This window comes from Nelusetta ayraudi, unplaced genomic scaffold, assembly GCF_046127955.1.
Source record: "Nelusetta ayraudi isolate G7.1 ecotype Tasmania unplaced genomic scaffold, CSIRO-AGI_Nayr_v1 ptg000023l, whole genome shotgun sequence".
NCBI classification, from domain to species: domain Eukaryota; kingdom Metazoa; phylum Chordata; class Actinopteri; order Tetraodontiformes; family Monacanthidae; genus Nelusetta; species Nelusetta ayraudi.
Window position 1 is genome coordinate 1,554,309 of NW_027466073.1, and position 19,632 is coordinate 1,573,940.

General features: G+C 41.1%; 1 protein-coding gene across 1 annotated transcript; it reads left to right on the forward strand.

The window, feature by feature from the left end:
- Positions 1-2,071: 2,071 nt before the first annotated feature.
- On the forward strand, positions 2,072-10,117 carry LOC142889648 (adhesion G-protein coupled receptor G5-like). Its single transcript, XM_076028439.1, has 12 exons — positions 2,072-2,281; positions 2,903-2,954; positions 3,076-3,163; positions 3,449-3,577; positions 4,098-4,259; positions 4,330-4,384; positions 4,478-4,569; positions 5,095-5,213; positions 5,900-6,180; positions 8,059-8,161; positions 8,613-8,923; positions 9,022-10,117. Exons 1-12 carry the CDS (start codon positions 2,224-2,226, stop codon positions 9,144-9,146), a joined length of 1,575 nt encoding a protein of 524 aa, XP_075884554.1. The 5' UTR covers positions 2,072-2,223; the 3' UTR covers positions 9,147-10,117.
- Positions 10,118-19,632: the final 9,515 nt, after the last annotated feature.

Genomic DNA, 19,632 nt, shown 5'->3' on the forward strand with positions numbered 1-19,632 from the left:
TGCAATGAAGAACCAGTTGCAGCTTTAGTTATGGTTGACTACAAATTTGTGTATGTAGAAATAGGACTGTTAGTCTTGTTCACATTCAAAACGTTTAGTCTGCAGATTGCAGACATATTAGGGTCAATGTTTAAGTTTTCGTCAATTTTAAAATTATTTTATATTTTTCGTGTTGAACTGTCCCAACCTGAGTGCTTCATAAGTACTGAATGGAGAAGATGAGAAAGCTCAAAAGAGAAAGGAGTTTTCTACATTGCAGGAATTATCTCAAGAGTAACTGAATGAAGAAATAACCTGCTTGTTTACATTGGCAGCGAAAAGTCTTCAAATTTGAAGAAGAAAAAAACAAAACAAAACAACAATAGCAACAACAATAACCAATGTACAAATATGCCCATTGATACATGCTGGAAGATTCTTATTCTTATCCTGAAAGGAGGCCTGCAATATAAAGAAATGAATAAGCTTCAGATAAATAACAGGTGTAGGCGTGTTGTTGTTGTGCATGAGTTATGTTCGTCACTTTCTTTTGCCGCAGACCTGGAAACAGACTTGCAGTTTCACAAGGATGTAGGACAAGTCACCAGTTCACAAATGATTTTCAATTGTTGAGCATTCGACAATCAATCAATTCATAACCAATAATTTGACATGCAATAAAATTTGGGGCAGGGAAATTGCAGTGGAAATTAAAGCAGTAACCAAATGTGCTTTAACAGCTGGACTTTAAGTCTAGTTTGAAACCAGGGGGAGATTTGGGGCTGTGGAGGTCAAAGGTTTGAGTGATTCAGTTAGCTGGGAGAGAAGCTGGATTTTGTTTTCAAATGCCAAACAAACTGATGACTTAAGATGCATATTTCAATTTTCTCAGTGATTAGCAATGTACTGGTGTGGTAACGTTCACACAGATTTCATGAGGTAAAGTATGATAAAGGTGCTATTTTCTTGGAATTAAGAATTAAGGATTATTTTTTTAGATGATTATGGAACTGAAGTTTACCGTGATATTACGTTATTATTGAATGAATAACTGACTTATTGATAAACATCAGTTGAAGTATAAACATGAACAGAAAGTCGCATGTTCCTGTTTTTTTTTTTTTAGAAACGACACCTTTTTCAATGAAATCTGACTCACTGCTCATCTCACAAGAAGCCTCTAGACCAGTCGACGATTGAAAACTGGGACACGTCATGTGATCACGATGACCCTGTTGTGTGCGTCAGAGCATCACACATCTGCTAGTATGTTGGACATTTAAAACACTGTGGGAGTGAAGACAATGACAAAACATATGTATGTATGTATGTATACTGTATATTGAAACTTCTGGCTGGTTCTCCTTAATGTCTCAGAGGACGGGTCGGCAAACGGCCAGTTTGGTTTGTACTTTTGTACAGCTTTTGTACGACATTACAGAACACGGTCCAAACAGTTGAGAGTTCAGAGTGAATCCTGATGAAATAAATGCAAAGTATGATATATTGCTACTTCGTAACAAGAACAAACTGTAATGAAATTGAAAGCAGTTAGGAAACATCACGATAATACTCAGCTGGACGCAGTTTGTCACCACAGAGAAATATTTGAGAAATAAAGTTGCGCTTTTTTTCATCAGCTAGATTTTTGTAACTTCTACTTTTGTTTTCCTCCTTGGTTGATCGTTACTCATTCTTCACCGCACTTCAAAAAGAACGTCACAAAATTTCCAGTGTATGTGATGACATTGGAAACCAGTGCTGCTGGGGTGCCACTTCCAGTTTTGGCTACTGACTCGGCACCACCTACATAGTTGTTGTTTCAAATCTTCTGTCTGTTGGAAAACTCTTTCCTCTTGACTCTTCTTCTACAGTTGCTGGAGATTTGATTGAAACGTTCATATACGTTGATTATTCAGTCTATTTTCAGAAAGCCTGTGCTAATTCCTGGACTAAATGAGATGGAGCTACTGATGAAGATGCAGCTTCTTTGGCACTATATCTGTGACACTGCAATAATAAAAAAAAAATCTAAACCAAAAAAGGTTGGGCAGAAAACAAACAAACAAACAAACAAACAAAAGAGTCAGACTTCATAGTCCCACACATGAAACACATGACTTCCTGTCAACAAGCAGTGAGCGGTCCTAGCTCCTCCTCTGCTGGTCGAGATGTGGATGTGAAACTCATCTCTGAGGGAAACGGTGACAGACGACAGTGTGACCAGTGTCACAGCGCAGCACGATGTGGATCGTTCTCGGCCTCCTCACAGTCTTCTGGCTTCCTGATATCCAAACAGCTTGTGAGTAGTTCACACAAGTTTTACCACCTGCTCTTAGTTGCTTTTAGATTTGTAATGGTCACAATATCACGTTACATGGCAGTGTAATGTTGGTGTGGCAGAACCCAATGTGATTGTGCACTACGCGGAATAAAGTAAGTTAAAAAAAAAAAAAAAAAGGAATTTAAAAAGTGACAAGTGGTAGTTAGATCATTTATTATTGTTATTATTATTATTATTTTTTTTTTTTTACAAAAATACAAAAATACAAGTTAAAAAGATTTAAAAAGTGGCAAGTATGGATAAGGGTGTTTGAAGTGTTATGCAATACCATATAATATAATATAATATAATTTAATATATAATGAGTTGCAAAACATGGAATGCAAAATATTACTATATATCATATTATATAATCCAATATAGTATAATATAGTAACTACATTTGAATTTACATGATTATGGGTGTTGGGTGTTGGGCTTGATGACAGAGTCCCGAGCTCTAATAGCTCTAAAGGGTGAAGAAGCTGTCTGCTGTCTGCCCTTTTCTCAAGGGATATCTGTCATTTTTAAAGTCGTGTCTTACTGATTTTGACTCTCCCCCCACATTCCTTTTTTTCCCCCTGCCCCTTCATCCTTAAGATTATTGTGAAGATGCCATTGTGCGGTGTGAAGAAGACTCTGTCTGGACCAGGTCGGTAATAGAAAAGTCAACCAATGACTGCCAGTATATATGCATGCGTCCATATGTGTGTGTTAATGGCAATGTATTGTGTAACTCCAGTCAATGCGTGTGTATGTTTTTGTGTGTGTAGATGTTATGAGGACAAAATTTTGACCTGTGACCAAAGAGGACGTTCCAACCCACACTTTGTTCGCCTGTCGTTGAACTCGTCCTTGGAGGTGAGTCCACATCCTGGATGACTTCCATCCGGCTCCTAGATACTGATACTGTCTCCTCTTGTACAACACAACTCAGTCAGAGTGGGTGATTGCATGTACAGATCTACCTCCCGCCAGCAAAAAACTCATCAAATGCACAAACTCAGAAATGCTTTCGTGGACAAGTTGTGACCTTCCCATTCACAATGCTATGAAACAATAATGTATAGTTATGGAACGTTTGAGGTTTAACAGCCAGATGTTTCTTGGACAAACTTGGCATGTTCTTCCCTGTGTGTGTTGAAGACTCTGAATGTGGCTGTGGGCCAACAGCACAGGGTGTTCATCCCATTGTCAGCGCTCAAAAGGACCAGAAGAGTCGACAAGGGACAAACCACCGTGGTGGCCACTGTCATCAACAGCAGTCGGTTCCAGGTTCGAAAGCACCGGCCCGCATCATTTGACATATTTTTCTTTGATAGATAGATAGATAGATAGATAGATAGATAGATAGATAGATAGATAGACACTTTAATGATCTCCAGGAGCAATTTGCATTTCTACCAGCTTGACAAGGGAACATGTGTAATAAAATAATAGTCATCCAAAGAACTAAACTGTAGTATAAAGACACTGTGTCTGACTGTGTAGAGAATGTTTCTCAACTGGCGGGTAGCTACCCAAAACTGGGTCACAAAAATGATGTCTGTCCTGAGCGTCCACCGCCAGTTGGAAACCACTGCTGAAGAGCCTTTGAATCGTTCCATGACACTTGGGCCAAGGAAAGAGCACTATCACATCACAAAGCTCTTTACATTTACATCCGTTACAAATGATACCCATGTTCGCAGTCTCTGTATCCTCTATATGACATTTACTCTCTCTCTCTCTCTCTCGCTCTCTCTCTCTCTCTCGCTCTCGCTCTCGCTCTCGCTCTCTCTTCCTCTTGCTTCAGCTGGATCCACATCAAGGCAGTGACCAAGGTCAGGCTGCCCAGCTCAAACGCAGGTCCGGCTCCGTCATGGGCCAGTCGGTCCTGGTGGTGAGGGTCGGCGAACATCCTGTAAAAAACCTCTTGGTCCCAGTCAGGTTAACCTTCCGACACAATCTGCCAGAGGTAACTCCAACCAGCGAAGCAATCCACTTTCTGCTCTCCGGTTATTTACCTTTTTAACACTGTGTTTCAGATGGAGGAGGGGACTTGTGTTTTTTGGCAGGATTCAGGGTTAGAGAATGGGACAGGTGGGGGATAAAACACAACTTCCTGTAATTTCAGATTTGTTTCATTATTTCTTCATGTGTTTCTTTTTGTTTCTTTCTTTTTTTCTCAAAAAGGTTTTTGGATCACAGACGGCTGTGACACCAACCGGACTGCGAGTGAATTTGTTTGCACTTGCAACCATTTGAGCTTCTTTGCTGTGCTTGTGGTAAATATATTTAAATGGAAAAAAATGACCTTAAAAGGCTAAAGAAAGCGCAGGAAACTGGTGAAGCAATACCACCACAAAAAAAGTGCGCATGCAACAGCAGATGTGGGTCTTTTTAATTTTTTTTTTTTTTTTTAAAGCAGCTATGCCTCCAATGTTTAACACCAACTAATCCAATAGTTATCCCTTGTGGCAGTAGTATAAACATACTGTCCATTTTGTATTTTTTAAAGTCAGGAACCAACTGTTCTACCTCTTGCTGATTTAAAATCACCCAGTCCCAATTCTCCCGGTGTGTTGACAAACATTGGGCTCACTTCATCTGTTGGTTAACCTCAACGGAAGATTAAGATTTCAACACTGAAGTGAACAACTATCAACAGTCCCTTGCATTGAATGTGCAAGCTATCAAATGCCTGCCCCTTATCTGTTGATATGAAATAAATATGATGTTAAAAGATCATCCCAATAGATGCATACATGAAAAATCTAATGATGATAAGTTGTGGTTGCCTTTTGTTGCAGAACCCCGTTTCAAGTGTGGCAAAACGTGATTTCATGGCACTAAGTTACATCAGCTACATTGGATCAGCTCTGTCCGTCGTCTTCACGATCATCAGCTTGATCATTTACAAGTGTACACAGTAAGTGTAATAAAACAAATACGCTGTGGTTATTGTGACTGAGGTTATGGATATGGAGGGAAATAACAACATTGGGAGTCGCGCTAAAGTCTCTCTCTTCATGCGATCGAGCCGAACTACCTTCGCAATCGATGGGTAGATCGCGTAATTTATGACAGGCCTCACGCGGGCCGGACAGGGACAAGCAGCGGGCCGGATGTGGCTGGGCGGAGGATGAGCGGGAAAGGAAGAGTTAGAGGAAAAATACATACCTGGAAAACAACATTAAAATCAAATTAGATGTATACCAACCTGGAAAACAAAAAAACTAAATTAATACCTATCTGGAATCGTCCTCGGCATGACGTTCATTTGGACAGGCTATGCAGTCTAATTTTTTGAACCCTCACCATCTTATGGGCTTGGTGCCGAGCCTGGAGTTTTCTCCCTCTGGTGTGAGCGAGCACTACCTGCCCTGGGTCTCAACTGGGACGGGACTTTTTTAAAAAAAGAAGAAAAAAACCCTAGGAGCTAGGGTTAGGTTAGGTTAGCCTCCGATTGGCTCATCAGTGTTAGGCCTAAATTTGACCTCAATCTATTAGTACGGTAAAAAGGTTTTACAAAAGAATTCAGTTCAGACCCCTTATAATTGTTATGGTGTCCACGAAACTAAAGATAACACACCGTGACACTGACATTTCTTTCAGCCGTCGGCCTACGGACAAATCCATCGGTGTGCACATGAACTTGACAGTGGCGCTGCTGTTCCTCCACCTGAGCTTCCTTGTGTGCTGCTTCCTGGTTCAGCTACTGAACGAGAACTGGGAGAACTGGGTGTGCCCGGGCCTTGGTCTCCTTTTACACTGGTCCCTGCTGGCCACCTTCAGCTGGATGGCCCTGGAGGGCTTCCACATCTACCTCCTCCTCATCAGAGTGTTCAACATCTACATCAGGAGATACCTGCTCAAAGTCAGCCTGGTGGGGTGGGGTGAGTCAAGTCACCATTAGGCAAACACAACTAAGTGGCCTTAGAACACAACCCTTAGGGGTCCAGTGTGTAATATTTGGAGATTTCGAAGAAGAAGAAGCAACATTGAGCGTCTACATTTTAGATTTAGATACATTTAGGTCCTGTTCACACAGGAACGTTTCTTGGTGGAAACGGTAAAGTGTAAAATTTAACCGTTACGGCGTTTCGTCAATATGACAACGGCGTTTTGGGTCCCCCGAAACGGTATTTTTTGAAAAGGGGTCCCAGAGTGGGAAAATCTGACAACGCCGTTTTGTCGTTGTCACATTGTTGCCGTGTGGACAGTGGAAACGGCTTTTCCTTGTAAAACGATGACGTCATCGCACCGTCACTGTCGTGTGACTGGAAAAAACACGGCATGCAGTGGCACAAAAAACAACGATAGCGGCGAGCGGAGTTGTCTTTGTATCGCAGGCGCTTCAAGATTCGTTGGCAATATTACTACACAACCTCACAAAACCTCAGACTCACTTTTTTTCCCGCTACTCGCCGTTTTTGTTTTCTGTGTGTTTAGTGTGTAGTGGAAACGCCCTCTTTCTATATCTTGGGTCCGGTGGCTGTGTCAGCGTCTGTTAACAGCGCCACCTTTCGGTGTGGCATACGCATTACATCGTTTTCACCCACCGTTCCGTTTCCATCTGCCAGCGTGTGGGCGCGACTTTTTTTGACCCCGGGAAAGAAAAAAAACGGCAACGTTCCCGTATGGACAGGGCCTTAGTCTTTCACTCCCCCTCCCCCTCCTGAACTTGCCATTGTGCATCCTAAATTTGAAAAAGTGCTGTCAGGTGGCTGGATTGTCCACATCAGGCTTTGGTAGAAATATGGCGGTGCAAGATGGCAGCTAAATGGGAGCATGAACCTTATTTCTCTACGTTTATTCTTCCATCCATCCATTTTACATACCTACTTCTTCCCAAACTCAGGGTCACGGGAGATGTATATTCTTAAACATAAAAAAGAACCAAAATGTATAAAAGTGTCCTATCATTAATCATACATAAAAATCATAAATCCAGCCAAATATTACACACTGGACCTTTAAGAGCAACTGGAATGCACGTGCAGGTCTTCCCCCCTCGAAAAACGAAATCAAATGCACAATGAAACCCAAAATGCTCTCCTGGACAGGTTGTGACTTTCCCATTCACCATGCTTATTAAACAAGAATGTAAAGTTATGTAACATTACGACACAAGAAGCGAATACTCGAAAACTTATGTTTTGAGTGAGATATAGATATACATATATATGTGTGTGTGTGTGTGTGTGTGTGTGTGTGTGTGTGTGTGTGTGTGTGTGTATGTATGTATGTATATCAGACGTCGGCTTCCACTCGACTATTGCTTTGTTGATGGTCATGACTGCGCTTTTTAAAATCACTCCGCTGTATGTTGTCTGGAAAGTATTTCCTGGCGATGCATTTGCCCTGAAAACAGTTATGTCTCATCATGTTACATTATTATTTCACAGTGCGGTGAATGTGTATGTCAAAACTTGTGCACAAGAGCATTTTGCAGTTGTTGGATGGTGTATGTTGAATGATGAAGAGTTTGGAGGGAGGGAGACCCTTTCACCTTTCACCGTTCACTGTCATCTTGGCTGCTGAGCGGCCCCCGGGTCTCAAAACAATGTGCACTGATAATGACTGGAGTTACAATAGCTACAAGAAACATTCAAGTCAATATATATACAACAAACAAGAGCAGATGTGCAAAAGTAGGGGTTATGATGATAGCCCTTTAGGCGAAAGACTAATTTAGATGAATACAACAATACCAATGTATTGTTTGGAGAGAACTTGTGAAACTGAATTGTTTTTTTCTGTGCTTCTCGCAGGTCTTCCCACACTGACAGTTGTGGTTTGCTGGGTTTTTAGTGTTTATGGCAAACACACTTTGGTTGTGATAGATGACAATGGCCAAAACTCAACTGCACACATGTAAGAAAGCAGAAGTCACTGTTGAGAACTGAACTGGCTACTGTTACTGCCTTTTATTGAGTCAATTTCGATGCAATAATTGGTGTCCAGCACCGTAACTTTTATACTCCTGCTTCACCTTTTATGTTTGTTGTAGTGTTTTTACTTTTTTACTGTCTCATGTTCTTTTTTCAGTTTGAGCTTGAATTTTAATGCATTTTGATATTTTGTTTTAACTTGCACTATGTTGCTTTTAGACATTGTTTTAATCTGTCATTTTAAATTGCCTTGTGTTGATTTTACATGGTCTCTTGTCTTTTAAATCATTTCATCTTGTTGATAATGTGAAGCACTTTGAGTCGCATCCTGTCTGAAAACGTGCTGCTATACAAATAAACTTGCCTGTGTCTCTGAGTGTGTGTAGCTCTGCCAGCTTGGTGCTTGTTTTCAACCTCTTCTTGTTTCACTTCAGGTGCTGGTTGAGCAGCGACTTCCCGCAGATGCGGCCGGTCTACTACACCACCACAGTGACGCTCCCTTGCTCGGTGGTACTGTCTAACTGCTGCTTGCTGGTGCTGGTGGTGATCAAGCTGCGGAGGTTGAGGAGAGAAGGGGGCAACAACTGGAGAAACATGTGCAAAGACAGAGGGGGCCAGCTGGTGAAGGACTGCACCACGGTGCTGGGCCTCAGCTGTGTGCTGGGTCTCACCTGGGCCTTTACAAGCACCACCTACGTCTCCATCCCCGGCATGTATATATTCACTGTACTGAATTCCCTGCAAGGTCAGTCAGTGTCGGCTAAACCCCGTGGTTGAAAGTGACATGTTTGTCATTTGTTAAAATAGAATCATAACATATTTCTTTTATTCTGCTCTATTCAGGCGTCTTCATGTTCCTGTGGTCCTTGGCTCTCATTTCCAGGTCTCGTGCTGACAACTCCTCTCTCAGAGACACCTCCTCACAGAAAATGATGATGACCAGTTTCAATAGTAATAATGAAAAATAGCCAATTGCCGACCTCAGGCATTTTCTTTCTTTTTTCTTTTTTTTTACTATGTTGCCAACCCAATACTTGACCTCCTATGTTCTTTATGTTAATGCAAATGATGTTGTCTATAATTAATTGAGTATTATGAAAATAACCACTGTACCACCAGTTTTTTGGCTGCAGAAATATCGCACTCTTATATCGTACTCTTAAATTGGATTTTGAAAATAGGGGAAAAGCACAGTGATGAAAAGACGAGAGTGTAAATTATTCAGACTGAATAAGGTCAGTAAAAATAAGACTTCAGTTTTGAAATCTGCAGACTGCAGAGACAGAATGCAATCTGTTTGCTCCGGAGTGACTCAGTGGGGGCTTCGCTGACTTTTCGCTTCCGCAGACGCTGCCAGTTGAAACTATCGCACTTAAATTGTGGATTTTTAGTGCCACCTACTGGACGTATTTTTTTTGTGGGAAAAACTTGTAGAATCTTTTACTCTGCTGATGATAATAATATCAACAATATTAATAAGACAAACGTATCATACGTCGTGGGACGGAGGAGCAATGGGAGAAAAAGGAACAACTTTAATCAGCCAAAATCTCATCAAAATCAACGTCCTATCATAGTTTAGCATGAGACGGAGAAGTGGAATACCAAATTTCAAATTGTAATCTGGTACCAACTGGGATTTGAACCCACATCTCCTACACCACCGTCAGAGGTTTAACCTATGTCAGCTCTCTGCTTATGATAAACACACTATTAACTTTTAAATTGTAGTATAAAGGGACTTTTATTTTATGTATACCTATGAATTTGATCTTCTTGATTCAATTGTGATTCATGAATTATGAGGGAAGGAGTTGAAGAATCTTTTATTTTGGTTACTTATTGTCCTTTGTTTTATTTCATTTTATATTTTATTTTTGTTTGTGTGTCTTTGTAGCTGCCGTCTGTATAACCAAAACTTGTGTTGTGTTTGTCAAAACCCCCCCCCCCCAAAAAACGATACTTCAAACAGCCCAAAAAGTCATTGAAATGACCGTCCTATTATAGTTTAGCATGAGACTGAGTTGTAGAATTCAAAATCTCAACATGTGCGAAAACTGAAAAATCAACATAATGTTGTTTTCTTTCGGAAGCAAATAGAACATTTAAAAAGAGTAGTGAGCAATGTCCATATTTATTTTTCTATTTCTATTATTTTCTACTTTTAATAGATCCAGCGAAGGAGGGCTTACAATTTCTTACAATGGATATATTTACCCAGTAACAAGATGATATTAATAATATCTGAAACATAACCATTGAAGTCATCCATAAAGAAAACAATACAACACAATCCAAAATGTGGAACATCATTGATTTTAGGTGATATCCAATTATTTATGTCTGTCCATAAACAATGAGATAAAGGACATAGAAAAAACAAATGATCCAGTGTTTCGTCATCATTCTGGATCCAGCTCATATTTAAATCTTTTTTTCAAGAAATTCTGCCATATAGATCTTGTTTATGATTTTGAAGTGTGTTTCTTAAACTTTAGGCAAAACTAGGCCATTTAATAAATTTAGAATATGCTTTGTTTAATGTGGTTGAGTTTACTAAGATAGAATCGTTGTTATCCTTCTACAATAATCGTGGAACAATCTGGATTTGAAAACATTACTGAAGAATTTTTTTTATCTGTCAGAACACATCCTTCAATGAAGAGATACTGAAGCATTGTTATACACTAACAGGTTTTGAGTCAGGTGAATTAAAGGTAGAGGAATTACCCTATACATTTTGTTGAATTCTCTTTGAGAACGATGTAAATTATATTTTCCTATGAATTCAGTGTAATTTAAATGGGTCCCTTTACTATTAACCCCAAAACCCATAAAATGTAGAGTTTACAACAAAAAGGGATGCTGAACAGTATCAAAAGCCTTGAAAAAACATCAAGAATCAGTCTAGTATGGTTATGTTTCTACTCTTAACAAAAAGCTGATTGACACTCGTCAACTAAAGTTTTTAAACCCATACCTCGTCTAATAGAGTATATATGTGCTAGTAATTTGTAGTCATTACAAAACAAAATTATCGGCCTCCAATTATCAAGTAGAAGTTTATCCTTGTTGGGTTTTGGGATTAGGGTAATAATTCCTTGTTTCATGATAGAAGACAGGTGTCCAGTTGAAATTCATTCCAAAAAGCATTCTAAAGCATTTCTCTGATATCCTCACAAAAAAAAGATATAAAAAAAGATTCTGACATCCAATTAATCACTACATCCAGTTTTTAATTTTTAAGGTCAGTCTGTCTCCATATGTTGCACAGAACTCTTTTTTTTTTTTTTTTTTGTTACAACCCATACTCCCCCCCCCCCCCCCCCCCCCCCCCCGCCAAAATAGATTACAATCCTCCCTTGAAAATTTGGATTTATACAGATGATTATAAAACGTTCTTATTTCCTCATTGACTTGGTATTGATTAATTGATCTTCAATGTTAGTATTATTAATGAGCAATTTATGAATTTTCTATTTTGTTTGTCTGTTTTTCCAGACTAAACGGTGGCAGTGTGAACTGTAGTCATCTGGTGTTTTGAAGGGAACTCTGATGCTTTTCCACTTTTCTTGTCACACGCCTGTCAGTCTTGCCTGCTGGGTTCAGTGTGCCCTTGGCTGGCGCGCAGCTGAGGCACGTTTCCACCTGATTGGACACACCTGCTTTCTCTCTGCCATCACTGCTGCATATAAGCCCTGGTCCCCACACTCACTCGTTGCCAGATTGTCCGCTAACTTTGTTATGACCTTCCAGCGGTTCCTGGGCTGCCCGGCCGACCCCAACCTGGTTTCGTCCCCTGGTTTCTTCTTGCGTTCCTGTCCCGCGTTCTTGTCCTGGTAAACCGACCTCGCTTCTGTGTCCGACCATGAGCCTGCTTCTCCTGACCTGTTACTGCCGACCTGGAACAGCCTTGGACATGAACCCTCGATCTTCTCTCTCCGGGTTCTCCGGCTTCCTCCCACACTCCAAAAACATGCATGTGAGGTCAATTGAACACTCTAAATTGTCCGTAGGTGTGAGTGTGAATGGTTGTCTGTCTCTATGTGGCCCTGCGATGAACTGGCGACTTGTCCAGGGTGTCACCCTGCCTTCGCCCTAAGACAGCTGGGAGAGGCTCCAGCAGACCCCCGTGACCCTGACCTCGGGACTAAGCGGGTATGGAAAATGGAATGGAATGATTTGATCGGAGCACCACCTGCTGTCTGATTGTTGACGTCAGCAGAAAACGCCAGAATCAGTCTCAATACCGTCTCCTTAGCAGGGATCGAGGGAAAAGAATTTCCCTCGGGAAAAATAAAGTAGTTCTGATTCTGATTTGAACCACACTTTAATAAGTCAGTCAAACAATGACATCAGGCTTAATGTGCATTTATTTGTGTAACAATAGATGGTTCAGCATGACATGAATGTGATCATAAAGACACAATCAGCAACGAAATGTGCGTGCGTGTGTGTGTGAGAGAGAGAGAGGCTAAGTAAAGAAAATCTAAACTTAAGCTAAGTAACAAAATAAAAGAAGAAATATAAAAGTTTTGTTTGTCTAGCAAAAATAATTTGGCAGTTATTGGTTACACTGATGCAACAACCAGACTCTGGTTGTCGCATGACTCTGAGACAGTGAGCGAGTGATGAGGGCTTACGTTGGATGAGCTTCTTCCAAGGTGGTCTTGGGAGTTTGTAGTGTACCATTCGGGTCCGGTGCCGCGCAGGGAGCTTGGATGAGCGCACCGACCGCCGAGGTGGAACTGCCCGTTTTGCCCTGTCCTGCAGGTGGCTTCACTGGCGTTTTGGCATCAGAGTAGAGTCTTTCTTCGTAACCAGTTGTAATTTTGGTGATCAAACGAATTACACGGTTATGAGGAAGGAAAAACTGCTTGGCTGGTCCAAAAAGAAGTGTCAACTCTTATTGTGTGGTCTGCGGGGAGTTTCTTGTTGAAGGACAATTTTGACGCACATTATAAAACATAAAACATAGTTGCTGTGTGTTTGTGTGTCGGGGAGGGGGGGGGGGCGTAAGTTATTAATTAATAACTACTGTTAATATTTATTTATATGTTAATATTAACATAAGTTATTACTATGACATTTCAACCAAAGAGTGATGAAGTGTTGTTTTTATTTTTTATTCATATATTATATTATATTATTTTTAGAAAGACGGCACATTCCAGCTCTACCTACTAATATGCTTTAAATCGCAGTGGATTCCATATGTGACGGACGTTAAATGTTTGCCAGTTGAAATGGTGCACGCACGACGCATATTAATCTAATGTCATAAATCGGGAAATATCGAAAAAGTCTTGGTTCTTAATCGCATGCGCGACTCACATTGGGAACCCGTCGGAAACCGTCTCATAAATCCGCGCATGCGCTTTTCACTTTCGTACCTACTGCGCATGCGCGACTCACTTCGTGCAGGTACTCAGATCGGGTTGTGACAGTGGTAAAGGAAGACCAAGGCTTTGAGGTTTTGATTGGTTTTTGTTTTTCTTCTTCGTCTTCTTTGCTTTTTTTTTTTAATAACGTTCTCAAAGGAACGGGAGGAAAATGGTTGCGCTTGAGTGAAGTAAACACAAAAAATGGGGGGATTATAAAATTACGCAAACCTTGCATATTTTGCGCGGAAATCGTTGATTTATGTGGTGAAAGTGCGGCGTCTTTGGAAAAATGCGACCGCCGCATGATTACGCGGACTTTGACTGATTATGCGTTGAATTACGCGATCGCATAATGACTAGACCACTGAGCAGTTAGTTCCAATAGCCAATCAGATCTCGAGTCTCCGATGGCAAGGTCAGGCTAGCTGGCTTTAAGATGAACTTCACACTTAGGCATCCTGTGATTGGATAAGAAGCCCTGAGAACCTTGAAGACTGAACTCAACCTGGAGATCCAGTTGCCACCACGGCGAACCCGTAATACTTGAAGAAGAATATAAAGATTTAGTTACCAAACCATCTGCAATTTCAAATCTAAATACTGTGGTGCATTGAATTGGACACAATGTTCAGTTCATTGGTCCAGTTTGGACAAGAGTTGAAGCTCATTTTGTTTTAATTTAGGGTTGACTAAATATGACGTCGCTGACGGCCTTGGCTAGAATTGCACGGCTCGCCACTGCAATACTATATAATATAATATAAAATAATATAATTTGTTGTAAACAAAGTAATGCAAAAATATGGCATTATACCATTATAATATAGAATAATAGTTTCAATAATAAGTAGTTAATAATAAGTTAAATTAAAGCTGCAAGTAGCATTGGCGGGACTGAGCCACAGTGGCTGACATGGACCCCCGACTTCTGCCGACCCCTGCAATTGACCCCTGTCCTCTGCCAACGCCCCCGACATCTGCTGACTCTGAAAGAGGTCTTATTAAGCATAAGTCTGTGTTTGCAAATGATGTAGATTTTTTTTTGGAAGAGTCTGTCAAATGTAAAATATAGGCCTTGATGAGACAAACAAGTGGATGTTTGAATGACGTCTGTAGCACTAAAGGAAACTGCAGCCATTTATGTGTGTGTTGAAAAAGAGGGAGAGAAAGAGAAAGGCGTTAGGCCTCCCAACTAGCAAGAGCAGTTGCTAGTTGGCCGCTAAAAAATTGTTACAAATACTCTACACACAAACCTACAGAAACCGTGACTTCATCTACTATCACACAAAGCTGATGTTTTGAGATTACTTTTTCATGCGGACATTTAAAAAAGCAGTACATGCAGGGTAAAACAGAAAAGCAACAAATCTGGAACCATATCATCATAACCATTTTTGCATGCAACTGATTGTCAATGATGTGTTGAAACGTTTTCTTCTCATCAATGGATTAATCAGTCATTAATCACATCAAATTTCCTAATTTTTTCCGTTTCTTCTTTCTTAACTTGCAGCACTCAACATTGAATGATGGGCCTGCATCTTCAAGTAGTCTTTCAGCAGCACCAGACCCACCTGAAAAAGAGCTCATCCTTGTGAAGTTGAGGCGGATAAACATACTTGAGGATGTCCTCAATGTCTTTATGGAACCAAAGGTACTGAGTGTTCATTTAAAAATGGAATTCATAAATGAGAAAGCTGTGGACATTGATGGGGTATCAAGAGAGGCACAGTCCGCATTCTGGGAAAATTTTTTGGAACAATGTGAGGGGGAAGATGAGCGAGTACGCAGACTACAACCAGACTATTCGGAGAAGAATTGGGAAGCTCTTGGAAGAGTGTGGTTAAAAGGATACCTTGACCACAAAATCATACCAGTCAGGTTGTCACCTGCTTTTGTTCTTGCCTGTTGCCAAGGACTTACTTCAGTGGATGAAGATCTGTTGATGACGTCATTTGCCAGATTTCTTTCAGAGAGCGAGCGTGCATCACTTGAAAAAGCGATACAGGGGACCATTGACGAAGCTGTTGAGGAGGACTTGCTTGAGATTTTTTCAAGAATGGGCTCACACTCCCTGCCCTCTCAACACAACTTGCGGGCAGCCATTTTGAAAATGGCCCACAAAGCTCTTCTTCAAGAACCCAAATTCATAATTGACTGTTTCCACAACATTATTCACAGCTCCCTGCCAGTGCACATAACCAAGGACAGCTTAATGATGCTTTATGAATCCAAGAGGCCAACTAACAAAAAAGTGGTCCAGATGATAAAGCCATCAGCTGACAGTCTAAATCCACAAGAGCAGGAAGCACTTAACTACCTGATACGGTACGTGAGAAACACAGACCAAAGAAAACTAGAGATGTTCCTGCACTTCTGCACAGGATTGACTGTACTGTGCACAGACAGGATTGAAATAACTTTCAATACACTGTCTGGATTAAGCCGGAGACCTGTAGCACACGCATGTGGAGCAGTGCTTGAGATACCATGCACCTACACCTCATACCCTGAGTTTCGTAAAGAGCTTGACAATATCCTGTCAGGTGACTGCTTCACAATGGATATTGTGTAGTCAATGTAGTAAATGTTTTGACAAGTGTGTCCTATTATTGTTAAATGCACTTTCGCGAAAACGATTAAGGTTATAACTGTGATGTAGTTACATTACGTACACACACACACACACACACACACACATACAGCATCCGTTGCAAGTTAATGTTCATCAGTGAGGTTCTTTCAGGATGGAGTTATCATGTGCATGAGCAAGTAGAATAGGTGAAACACGTTCTTGTTCATTCAAAAACTGTGTTTATGCAGACTGAAACTTAATTTTAAGCAGAAAATTGTTCAATAAAGACTCAGTTTCTCTTTCATGTCTGTGCTTCATTGTATTATTTAGATGGTAACGGAATAAAGCATTACATCAGTTTAGTTATATGGATGCAAATGTGTTCTATGTCACATTAGAGAGCGGATCTTATCTCATTCCTCAAATGCAGGTACAAATCCACTGCTTGATAAGCATCAGCTGGAACATGAAGCTGTGACTCCACCATCAGAATGTTGCAGAGGTCATAGATATCTGCGTCACATGGCACTGCTGGTCGAAATGTGCAGTTGATCTGACACAACTATACGTCAGCTCTGTCCACTGGTGAAATGTGGTCATCACTTGCATAGAGTTCTGGAAACATGTACATGATACGGGGTCGACCACTGGGTACTCTGTCATTCTTTGATGGTCTGATGACGTGTGAATCCCACACATGGATGGTCTCATCTAATTCGTCCTGGAAAAAAAAAAAAAAATTATATAGGCTATATATATTGTAGAAAGTATGAAAATAATACACAATTTATTGTTCTCATGTGGCCAGATGACCTAAAATAAAAAGTGTTAAGTTTTGATAAAGTTACATAACTGACAATAAATAAGATATCGAAGAGCAGAGAGTAGGGTGCACAGCTTTGGCTGTGTCAGCGCCATGAACAGCGCAGGACCTGATGTCAGGTGAAAAGGCCAAGCAGACCACTGTGGCCCCATGCATGTTCAAAAAGGTAAAGCCATTTTTGCTTTAATTATGCATGATTATTGTAGTACAACAATTTGATAACAATAAGTCTAGGGGACACAAGAAGATATATTAGTCCCTCCCAAATTCACTATTCACTAAATTAGGGAATTTCTCTCTCTCTCAGAAAAGTATATGTCAGCACTTACAGGGTTTAATATACCATTACAACCTTACCTGAATGATGCCCAAAAAGCAGAACTTAATTAGACTTCTGTCCAAATATGTGCCTCCAAACAAACCACGGTGCTTCAGGTCAGTAAAGAGAGAGATGTAGAATTCCATCGATTCCTTTCTGAGAAAGCCCCACCAACTCTCTATGCGCTGATTAGCTGTGCTTGCCCCTTCGATGTAGCTGTCGATGCCTGTGGTGTCCGGAATGTTGCGACGGAGAAAACGTTGAAAGTCTCTGACTTTAACATTCTCTGTACCCCGATCACCTCTTACAATCCTTGGACAGCCATTTATTCTCTGCACTGCCTCCACGTAGTAGCCCCCAATGATTTTGGGGTCACTGCTGGTGGAGAATAATAATAATAATAATAATAAACTTTTATTTGTACAGCGCTAAATCACAGCCAAAGGCGTCTCAAAGCGCTTTATACAATCAGAGAGAACCAACCGGGCCCCCGGAGCAAGCAAGATGCGACAGTGGCTGGGAAAAACTCCCCTGTGGGAAGAAACCTAGGGCAGAACCAGACTCCAGAGGGCGATCATCCGCCTATGAGTAGTTGGGGTGAAGTATAAAGATAGAGGAGAGACAGAGAAAGAGAGAAAGGAGCAGAGTGAGCCAGGGTGGCAGACAGGACAGAGTGAAAAACAGATACACCAACCAGGCAAAACGGATATAAACACAAAGAATAGGAACTAATTCAAGGCTGCTGTCCATGTGGAGTGTAAGTGTCCATGCTTTGGAAGGCAAGAGCCTAGCTCGATGGACAATCTACCGATAGGACAAGTCCAGGTCTTAAGCGTGGCGGTGGGATGAAGCGATGACAGCAAGACCCCCAGGACAGCACAATCCAGCTCCTGGCGCAGTGGTCATCACCTGCCGGGGACACAGAGACTGCGGCAGTATCATGCATATCGAGCATACTGTACAAAGCATAATGAGAGCTTGGACAGAGTGGATAGAGTAAAAGATTGGATAGAGTAAAAGATTGATTGGGTGAGGAGAGTGATAAAGGTTCCGCCTGCACAGAGCAACGATCCCTGTAACGGGAGCGAAAGATCTCCCTCCACGGCGTAAGCCTACAGCAGCTTAACTGACAGTGGATGGAGTCTAACTATAAGCTTTAAGAAAAAGGAAAGTCTTAAGTCTACTCCTAAATAAACTAACTGTGTCTGCCCCCCTCACCGAGGCTGGAAGATGGTTCCAAAATAGAGGTGCCAGGAAACTGAAACACCTACCTCCTGATCTAACTCTAGAAATTTTTGGGATAACTAAAAGACCTGAATCCTCAGAGCGAAGGGCTCTTGGAGGATGATAAAGTTCAATGAGTTCCCTAATATAAGAAGGAGCCTGAGAATGAAGAGCTTTGTAAGTTAAAACTAGAATCTTAAATTCAATTCTAAATTTGACAGGCAGCCAATGCAAGGAAGCTAAAATTGGAGTAATATGCTGCCTCCTTCTAGTTCCGGTTAACAATCGTGCCGCGGAGTTTTGGATTAACTGTAATGTCCTAAGGGATGAATTTGGGCATCCTGCTAGTACCGAGTTACAGTAATCTAGCCTCGACGTAACAAAAGCATGGATTATTTTTTCCGCATCTTTGAAGGACAAAAAACTTCGAATTTTGGCAATGTTTCTTAAGTGGAAGAAAGCTGACCTCCCTACATTCTGTATATGAGAATTAAAGGTCAGGTCCTGATCAAAAGTGACTCCTAGGTTCCGCACGGTAGAACTGGGTGTAGTACCAAATAGACCACTTTGTCCATCAAAAACTCTGTCCCTACTCTCTCGCGATCCAAATATAATGACCTCAGTTTTGTCGGAATTAAGCAACAGGAAATTCTGTGTCATCCAAGTTCTGACATCACGAAGACAAGATTCCAATTTGGCCAACTGATGAGCCTCGTTTGCCTTAAAAGAAAAGTACAACTGTGTGTCATCTGCGTAAGAATGGAAACTGATGCTATGCTTTCTGATGATGTCACCAAGAGGTGACATGTAGATGTTGAAGAGGAGTGGCCCAAGTACAGATCCTTGCGGGACACCATGACTAACCCTCCTACGTTCTGACGAATGATTATGAACATGAACAAACTGAAAACGGTCAGACAAGTAAGATCCAAACCAGTCCAAGGCGCGATCCTTGATGCTGATAGTATCTTCTAATCTCCTAAGAAGAATGCTGTGGTCAACTGTATCAAATGCTGCACTGAGATCTAGGAGGACCAGAACAGAGAGAAGACCTTTGTCAGATGCACACAAGAGGTCATTACTTACCTTAAGCAATGCAGTTTCAGTGCTGTGACCAACTCTGAAGCCA

Bases quoted from the DNA above. Each gene is read 5' to 3' on its own strand.
- LOC142889648 (XM_076028439.1), top strand. From the start codon at position 2,224: ATGTGGATCGTTCTCGGCCTCCTCACAGTCTTCTGGCTTCCTGATATC. The intron at 6,181-8,058 runs GTGAGTCAAGTC...TGCTTCTCGCAG, and splicing joins AGTCAGCCTGGTGGGGTGGG to GTCTTCCCACACTGACAGTT. The intron at 8,162-8,612 runs GTAAGAAAGCAG...GTTTCACTTCAG, and splicing joins CAAAACTCAACTGCACACAT to GTGCTGGTTGAGCAGCGACT.